The sequence below is a fragment of the Mustela lutreola genome, chromosome 10, assembly GCF_030435805.1.
Source record: "Mustela lutreola isolate mMusLut2 chromosome 10, mMusLut2.pri, whole genome shotgun sequence".
Classification (NCBI taxonomy): domain Eukaryota; kingdom Metazoa; phylum Chordata; class Mammalia; order Carnivora; family Mustelidae; genus Mustela; species Mustela lutreola.
The window spans coordinates 108,994,492-109,004,548 of NC_081299.1; the positions used below are offsets into that span (position 1 = coordinate 108,994,492).

The window sequence follows — 10,057 nt, forward strand, 5'->3', positions numbered from 1 at the left end:
GGTTAAGCCTCTGACCTTGGCTCAGGTCGTGATCCTGGGATAGAAGCCCCACATCTCCTGCTTCTCCTTCTTCATCTACCTGCTGCTCTACCTACTTGTACTCTTTCTCTTTTTCTCTCCCTCTCTGTCAAATAAATAAATAAAATCTTTTAAAAAATGGGGGAAAAAAAAAAGAGAGACCTGAGTCTCAGGACACCTGGGTGGCTCAGCTGGTTAAGTCTCTAACTTCGCTCAGGTCATGATTCCAGGGTCCTGCGATCGAGTTCTGTATCGGGTCCCCTGCTCAGTGGAGAGCCTGCTTCTCCCTCTCTCTCTTTCCTGCTCCCCCTGCTTGTATTCTCTCTCACTGACAACTAAATAAATAATATCTTTTAAAAAATGAATAAATAAAAGACCTGAGTCTCTTGGATAAGCCATCCCATGGCCAAGAAATATTTGAGATTTCTTGGCAGATTGCCACCTCTTATTTCCAAATCTGGCTCTATCTATCCTGAAAAAGCAATGACTCTTGCTGGATTGGAATGTACACGTTTCAGCAGAGAAAGTCTAATTTTAATGTTATCATAATGAACATTAATTGCCCAACAATGCACTTCAAGATAATTACAAGGAAAATCAGAGATATGTTACTTTTCCATCATCTCTTTTATACACATTCTTATAAACGAAAATTTGAAGTTTACCAGGCTGTTTATGTACACTGTGCACAGGAAAGCTACTCTGCTCTACCTAATTATGTATCCTAAAAAAAAACCCTCTTCCCATTCTCTCCCTACAACTTCCTTTGATTACCTTCCCTTAGCCTACTTCCCATTAACATCACTGATCCTTTGGTATACTGCTTATTCTGGGTTACTTCCATATTACTTGGTTAAGTACATAAAGCAAATAATAAGATATATTGTACTCCCTACAAGGAACCTGCCCTCCTTGCTTTTTGCCAAAATCTTGCTCAGATTCATCAGGAAGAAATCTTTTCTGGAATCAGATGATTGCCAATTAATACGTATTGTCTACAGGGGTGCCTGATCTGGCTGGTTGTCAGTACAGCATGCAACTCTTGATCTTTTAAGTTAGTGACCCATGCTGTGTGCAGAGGTTACTTAAAAATAAAAGCTTTAAACTAAAATATCTATTGTCAACAGTCATTACAAACAAAGAGACTGGAATTTCATAGGAGGACAAAGAAAAATGACAGGACAAAGTTTAAAAAAATACAGAGGTTGAGCAAAAAAGGTTCACTTCAAATAGTAAATAATAAAAAGAACGATGGATGCTTATAGAAGATGTGAACAAAACCAACTAACACAAACTTAGAAACTAAACAGTGCTCTTTTGATAGGAAAGGGTGGAGAAGTGAAGTGCAATAGAGGAAATGGGCTAGGAAGGGGTTTCCTCTAGGAAGTACCATCATGCCAACACTCTCTCTGAGTAGTGGGCTGAGGTTTGGAACACAGAGAAAAAGAGATTCCCTGTACCAGGCTATCAGAAAATAGCATACTTCCTGAAGTATACTTTTATTCATGATCAAGAAATACACCCAGGAAAAAGAAGAAATTAACAACTTTGCTCTTGCTTTATATCTAATCAGAACACCCAAAAATTCTTGGAAAGAAAATATACAGCTTAGAGAATAAAATAACCACCTTCCTTCTTTATCCCCACTTCTGTCTTTGGCCTGGTGTTCTCTCTTTTGTTCACTACACCGGCTGCAGTTTTCACTATATCATCAGAGAAAAACAGACTAATAAAATATGTAATAACTAGTAGTTGGCACCTGTTTGAGCCAAGTTATGAATCAGAAGACTTTTATATCAACCCAGAACTGCACACAGAAACTAACAAGCAAAACATGTTATTTTGATATCCAAAGCTAACTTATCAGTGCATTACTACCAATTACTATCAGATACTGGATACTTAATAAATCTATATCATCATGCTTGACCAGGCTTGGGCAGCCATGGCAGAAATAAATGGTTAATCAGGGGTGCCCGGGTGGCTCAGTCAGTTGAGCCTCTGGCTCTTGGTTTTGGCTCACGTCATGATCCTGGGGTCCTGGAATTCAGCCTAGCCCCAGGCTCTGAGTTCAGTACGGTCTGCGCAGATTCTGCTTGAGATTCTCTCCTCCCTCTGCTCCCACCCCCTGCTTGTGTGCACACTGCACTCTCTCGCTTTCTCTCAAATAAATAAAATATTTTTCAATAATTAAAAAAAGATAAATGGTTAATCAAAAACAAAGACATTCTGGAGTCAGTTTTCTGGCAAAAAAATTAAAAAAGTGTCAAAAACCCCATGTAAAAAACAAACAGAAACCTCTCTCCCTACTTATAAAATGTCGTCCAAAATGGTACCTGGTGATATTTTAACTGCATGATATTCTGTTCTATTTTTACATTTCCAAATTTCAATTTCTCACTCTAGTAAAGTGACTTAAATTGTTATTACTTTTCACTAGTATGGAAGAAGGGAAGGGAAAAGATCAGCCTACTAATGTTTTACACCAGATACAAAGAATACAGACCAAAAAAACTATAAAACCCCTACCATTTGGTGTTATCAAATTGGAGCATAATTTACTGGTGAAGCTCTTCTAGAAAGAACAAAACCACCAGAATCAGGGACTGATGAGGCTGGCCCTATGATAAAGGTCCCAAATAAAAATGCTTCAGTCCTGGGACACCTGGGTGGCTCAGTGGGTTAAGCCGCTGCCTTCGGCTCAGGTCATGATCTCAGGGTCATGGGATCGAGTCCGAGTCCCGCATCCGGCTCTCTGCTCAGCGGGGAGCCTGCTTCCCTTCCTCTCTCTCTGCCTGCCTCTCCGTCTACTTGTGATTTCTCTCTGTCAAATAAATAAATAAAATCTTTAAAAAAAAAAAAATGCTTCAGTCCTGTGTCCTCTGGGGTTGCCCACAGTAGTTAAGTAAAATACAGTCAGAAAGGAGCTGTAAAGTTACTTCCAAATCGTTTGTGCTCATGATAAAATCATATAGGTAAAGGGTGACAATTTCAGAAATGTTCTGGTCTGAAGTAAAAAGCAACTACTGGTTTATGATGTTCTAATGTTTCAGGTGCTTTTTTCCTTAGAAGGGGAATCACATGTGATTTTATCAAACAGCTCTTATTTCAGAAGAGCTTTAGCATTCTAATTTTACTTTTTAACTCCTTCAAACTTCAAATCAAGTCTCCCAAACAAAGTCTTCACTCCCTCCCTGAGGTTTAAAAAACAAACAAACAAAAAAAAAGACTCAGTAGCTGATTTCAAGTGCGCGCTCTCTTTTTCTTAAGATTGTATTTTTGGGGTGCCTGGGTGGCTCAATCATTAAGTGTCTGACTACAGTCCAGGTCATGATCCCAGAGTCCTGGGATCAAGCCCCATCAGGCTCCCTGCTCGGTGGGAAGCCTGCTTCTCCCTCTCCCATCCCCCCACTTGTTTTCTCTCTCTCACTGTCTCTGACAAATAAATAAAATTAAAAAAAAAAAAAAAGATTTTATTTTTAAGTAATCTCTACACAGCAATGTGGGGTTTGAACTTACAACCCTAAGATTGAGTCACATGCTCTACCAACTGAGCCAACCAGGCGCCCCTGAATTTCAAGATCTTGATAAACTAGGCCAGTTACAGATAGGGAAACAGACTCTTTGCACACTGGTATGACAGATGGTCATACTGTCATCAGCACCTCTTCAGGGCTAATTTTATTTTTAAGATGTCACTGTCCAAATAATGAGGACGGGGGAGAAAGCAAAAGAAGGAATAAATTTCCTTTACACACCTAACAGCTGAGACTGGATGGCAAACTGCATCAGTTTTTATTAACAAAGTATAAGAACAAACACATGATGAGGACTTCTGTAAGCTGATACTCATTTATAACTGCCTCCCCCCAAATCCAAACATGGTAATTACTCCAATGGGAAAAGATGTCAAACATCTCTTAGAACATATGGTTTGATCTACCATCTGTATTTCACTTGTCAGCAGTATAAAAGACCAGCTTACTGGTACCTTAATGGTGAAAACATCTAGACAGTAACAACTGTTCTAAATAATCTGTCCTTGGGGTGCCTGGGTGGCTCAGTGGTTAAGCTGCTGCCTTCAGCTCAGGTCATGATCTCAGGGTCCTGGGATCGAGCCCCGCATCGGGCTCTCTGCTCAGCAGGGAGCCTGCTTCCTCCTCTCTCTCTGCCTGCCTCTCTGCCTACTTGTGATTTCTCTCTGTCAAATAAATAAATAAAATCTTTAAAAATAAATAAATAAATAATCTGTCCTTACTAATTTGAAAGCCAAAAGATTTTGAGCCTCCAAAGGTTATGAGTGGTTTATCTAAAAGATCCATCTGTCCCTGAATACTAACATTCTTATATTGAATCTATTTTCAACATTGCCAAAGAATCTTGTCTTTAGGATTTCAGAGTTTCACCAAATTTAAATGAATTAAGCTAAACACCTCAGTTCAGTAAGCTGGTTTTAGAATGGTTACACACACACACACACACACACACACACACCCCTCCCTTCCCTGAATTTCTACAAGGCCAGCCTTCCTTTAACAATATAGGAAACCATAAACCATCACTCATTCTTGTCAATGTCCTAATTCCCCTGGTACCATCCAGATACAGCAACACTCACCTCCAGTCACAAATACAACGCATAAAAAAAATATAAAAACAAATAAACCCCATTTTTAATAGCCTTTTTTGGATCAGAATCAAATATTCTATTCTCTTCAATCATATCCTTAAAATAAATTATTTTATTAAATTAAATTTACTAAGACCAAACTTAAGTGAAAGTGCAGACACACAAAGTCAACACTGTGTATTTGGACACAAAAATCCCATCAGGTTTTCAGAAATATTTAATTTTTCTTAACTTCTTAATACAACTGCTTCAATAACTGTCAAAGGAGCAAAGAGGGTAGCTGCAAAAAACAAAAGTAAAAATAGGAATCTAAAACTATTTTTAGATATTTTTTATACCTTGACTTCTCATATAGAACGCATCAGAGTCAAGGAGCTGTAAAGTCCACTGAAACCTATTAATTTTATTTTCTCAGGAAAACACAACAGGTCCAAAACATTTATGCAATCTGAATTATTAACTGCCAACCCTAGGATCTGGCAGAAAAACATAAAAAAATACCATACGGTGACATCTGAAAAAGATAGAAGAACTATCTGAAGCAGGAGCAGAGATGGAAGAAGAGAAAAATGTATCAGTAAGTAACAAAGAACTATTTCCTTTACTCCTAAATCTGTCCACAAGGCCAGTACTTCCATTAGATAGATACTGAATCAAATTTTGGGATATAAACACATGGCTTTTAAGGTTAACCTAGTTTCTAATAGAACACATAACTTGATAGTTAAGTTTAATGACTACACACAACCATTGTTCTTTCTGCACTGGGGGAAGGAGAAAAGGTTTTAAATGAAGAACTACTCTATAAAAAAAATCTGTCACTTTACTTCATTCTTCACACTTAGAATGCAACATGAGTTGATCTGGTCCTTTAATGCTTTTACAGGAAAGGCAAAAATCACCTCTCAAGAAACTAAAAATAGATGCACATAAATAAAACTGCAGCTTATGAAGAAGGTATCTGTGACGATATAGTGGTACCCAACCCAGCTGAAATACGAAAGGTAGAACCCTCTATATAGCCAATTCAAAAGACAAGGATGACATCCCAGGCCTATGGAAATTCATCTCAAGTACAGCATCCATCATCTGAAAAAGTCTCTCCTGCTCACAGTTTAGAAGCAACAGACACTATGGAACACCAGACGTTTCTGATGGAAGCTCTGGAACAGTTTCTGACTCAATCTCCACCCCCTCCCCACACTTATACACATTTTTCCTCCTACACACAATCTGTTGCTTTTCTTGTGGCTCCTCGGCAGTCCCTCAATCTCCAATAGTTTCTAACTACTTTGAGCTATGTTCACTGGCTCCATTCTCCAAGTGCCAATTTCCTGATACAGCCTTAACATTCTTCTAGTCCATTTCCTATTATGCAATATTCTCCCACAGCACGTAGAACCACCTCCCCCAACCACACCATCCGTCCCAGGCCTAATTCCCAACATAACCTCTCTCACCCTGTAATGCATCATTCCACCTTCTCCATCTGTTTTTAGGGTTTTTTTTCCACTTTCCTTCAAAACGTTCCATTCCTTCCCAAAAGTGGGCAGTCTAGAAATGGGAATCACCGCAGTAGGGTGTTTGATATATATGTGTGTACAAATGCGTGCGCGTGGCGGGGGGGGGGGGCACTAAGTGAGAAGGAATGACGTATGAAGGGGAGTCTCTAAGGAAAAAGAGGTCTCAAATAACTCCCACCCCCAACAAAATCCACAATTCCCTAACTCCACAGCAAATCGAAAGCAAGCGTCACTTAACTCTTAAACATGTTTCAACTCCATGGCTTCTCTCCCACAGGTTCATCCAATTAACCTCATAATCAACTTGGGTTCCACCTGCCTTTCACACTCATTCCTCTACTTATGAAGCCTCCATTTATTTTAGTTTTGTCCGTTCCTTTCGATTTCTCTTCTGTTTCCCTCCCACCTCCACCCCCAATCTCCATCCCCTCCTAACCCTACTACTTCAAGTCCTCAATTCGGTCTCCTGAAGACAGTTAGTGTTTTTGACAGTCACCCTTTCCTCACCAAATCCATCCTTTCCTCAGACTCCCCGTGCCCGCTCAGAAAGCCCTCCTATTTGAAAGCCCGGCCTCTGTCCTCCTTACCGGCAGCTCCTCGGACATCCCCAGTTACAGGTGCCCTACCAGGTCTAGCTCTCGTTCCCATCGCACCAGCAGTCCTCAGACCCCTGCCCACGCCCCACCCTGATTACCTGAGGAAGAGGCGCCGGAAGAGACCGCGGGATCCAAGGCTGAAACGCCGGCCGCCGACGGCCCAGAGGAGGACGACGCCATCTTGGCAGCCCCCTCCCCCTCAGCGGCCTCGCTCCCCTTCAATCGGGCTCTTCCTCTTCTCCAAATCGAATCTTCTCCACGTCTCTTCACAGGACCCGCGTTCTGCGGGCCGCCTCCCTGCCCCCTCCGGGGCCTCTCTCAGACTCGTCGGGCCGGGTAGTGAAACAGCTCAGGGCCGCACCATTTCGCTGGCATAGGGGAGAATTCCTGTCTCGCACCCCTCCGCAACTCCGACCGCTCTCCGCGGGAGCTTCTTAATCCCCTTTCACAAGAGAATACGCTCGCTCAGGCTGCTGAACCTAACCACACCTAAAGAAATAAAAGGGCATGAAAAGTCCCAACGGAACAAACCCTCCCACCCCTCCTCCCTAGCCACAGCCTGTTTATCGCCCAACCCCACCGCTCCACTCTGGGAGGCTAGGGAAATCCGGGAACTGCGCATGCGCTTAACCTCTCCAGCGTTTCAGCCCACTCGACTGGGCAGAAAAGGTGGCCCCTGAGAGCCAATAGGGGAGGCTGCTACTGGTCATATGACACGGGCTCCCCACGCCCTAACGAATCCACCCGTCGAAGACAAGCCCTTCCCGACTGTAGACCGTCCCTACGGTGGCTCAGTGGGTCAATTTATATTCCGCTCTGCGAAAGGACCCCGTTGAATTGCCGGAGCTCGGGATAAGTGAGCCTACTCTGTCGGCCCTCAATTTTAGAGCCCAGGAAGAACTCCCTACAAAAGCACTCTTTGTCGAGACAAAGATACTAAGCACTCAAATATCACAAAACATCACATGCGACTAAGTATTCTTCCGGCTTTACTGCTTTGTTTACTGTAACGTGCTCGGCAGTCTTGTCTGCCTCTGAATGACATTCAAAACAGGTCTACACTTTGCCTCAAACGCAGCCCTGGGCACACTTACGGAATGCAGTAAGTATTTGATAAATGAATGAACGAAGACCTGTCAGAAAGGGCTATGGAAAGCAGTCACACCATATCACAGTCTTCCCGCCATCCAAGCAAGCCCTTAGCTCTTTAACTGTTAATCTGTGCACCAAAGGGCATGGAGATACAATGAATTACCCACTCTAGTCTAGTGTGTGGACTAACACTACTCAGTTTTAACAAAGTACCCTAGAGATTGTGAACCTAGGTAGGGATCTTAAGACCTCTCTCTCCTTGATCAGACTGTAAGCAAAGACTGTTTCACTCTTATATTTCCAGCTTCTCCCATCTGTGACTCTGCACATGGTAGAGGCTTAATAATTATTTGTGGAATTAATGAAGAGAAATGGGGGGGGGTGTCTCGCTTTTGTAGCGCCCAAGATGGTCTGGTTATCCTCTATCCGGGGGTCTTCCCGATTCTAGAAAGGGAACCTAGGACCAGAAAGCCCAGACTATCGCTGCCTTCTACCTCTCGCAAATCAAGATAAAAATAATTGTTTCCCTGCTGCCACCTGCTGGATTATTCATATTCCTTTAGATGCTGAAGGTAGACAAACTTCACATGATTGGATTGACATTTCATCCCATAGTAATGGAATTGTAGGACACTTAAGTATTTTACAATTGCAGCCAACTAAACAGGTGGGGGCACACTGTCTAGCATAGGATTTCACTCAGATCGTCAATAAATATTTGTTGAATAAATTATCCTTGTTTTCATAAAGCATGGAGCTGCTACCATTTCCTGAGTTATTTTAGAAATCATCTGGTGTAGATATAAAGCTGTTTCTGCTTTTAGAATTGGAAAGAGACCAATAAAGTCCTGATTGACAAGGCAGTAGGTCAAACGGGGGGATGTTCTCCCTGGAATTTGATCAGCGAATTTGATTTCAGCCATCCTGAAAAGAGGAGATCCCTGTTTTGTAGCCTCTTACAGATCTTTATTTCTCTTTATGTACCAGAAAATGGCTACTATTACTCCTACTACCTAGTATTATGTCAGACTACTTACTAGTTTGTCTCCCTCCTAAGATTGAACATTTCAGGGCAAAGATTACATCTTATCGATTTTTAGATCTCAAACCTCTAAAATACTGCCTGGCACAAAGTAAGTATATAATATGTGTCTCCTGAATATGTGAATGGCTGAATGCAAAATTCAAAAAGTAGGGCTAGGGGTGTCTCCCATCTTTTCTCCCATACTTTGTCTCTGTGGAGACAGAAAATTTGTTCTCCACTCCCACTCCAATCCGTGGGGTGTCCTCTGAGTCATAGAACCACTCTTCCCCAGTAACATTCCTGGCATAGCAGAACTGGGGTGACGTGGCAGGGTGTGGAAGCAGAGGCAAAGCAGGACATGTTGGCTTGGTGCCCCCAAGGAAATTGAGAAGGGAGTTCACCAATATATATTTTGCAAAAGCAGAGCAATCTGGCAATCTGAAAATAGGGTCCATATACAAACTTAACAGATATAATGTGCTTGTGTGCCACACACACACACGCACGCACACACACAGAGCTTTATTAAAGTGACTTTCATGTCTCATAACAGTTCCTAAAGTCGGAATGGAGGGGCTACAGGCAAGTAAGATCAACCTAGATGCAAAATAAGAGGATGGGTATCTTATTCATTCAATAGTCATTCATTAATTCATTCATTGAATTGACATTAATTAGCTCCAACTATATCCTAGGCACTATGAGAGTTCCTGGTATACACAGAGGAAGATAAAGTCCATGCCCTCAAAAGGTCACAGGCTAATAAAGCATACATATAAATTATTAGGATAAAATGTAATAGCTGGGGCGCCTGGGTGGCTCAGTGGGTTAAAGCCTCTGCTTTCGGCTCAGGTCATGATCCTAGGGTCCTGGGATCGAGCCCCGCATCGGGCTCTATGCTCGGTGGGGAGCCTGCTTCCTCCTCTCTCTCTGCCTACTTGTGATCTCTCTCTGTCGAATAAATAAAATCTTAAAAAAAAAAAAACCTTTAAAATGTAATAGCTGCCATCATAGAGTACATACAGTTGCTATGGTTTGACAACCACATTTTCAGTGTAAAAGATGGGGAAAGAAGTTGACAAAGGGTCTTGAAAATACCACAGACTGTATGAGATTAAAACTACTCTGGAGAATGGAGGAGGCATGATCTCCATGGTTATGGGCAGAATTATGG

General features: G+C 42.0%; 1 protein-coding gene across 5 annotated transcripts in view; it reads right to left on the bottom strand.

The window, feature by feature from the left end:
• PIP5K1A (phosphatidylinositol-4-phosphate 5-kinase type 1 alpha) overlaps positions 1-7,344 on the bottom strand; it is a 37,562-nt gene extending 30,218 nt beyond the window's left edge. For 3 of the 5 annotated variants that reach the window (XM_059135053.1, XM_059135050.1, XM_059135052.1), the window contains exon 1: positions 6,866-7,344. In XM_059135053.1, the coding sequence (XP_058991036.1) occupies positions 6,866-6,947 (82 nt within the window). In that variant the 5' untranslated portion in view covers positions 6,948-7,344. The remainder of the gene's footprint in view (positions 1-6,865) is intronic. The other 2 variants (XM_059135048.1, XM_059135049.1) reach the window with 1 other exon arrangement.
• Between the last annotated feature and the right edge of the window lie 2,713 nt (positions 7,345-10,057).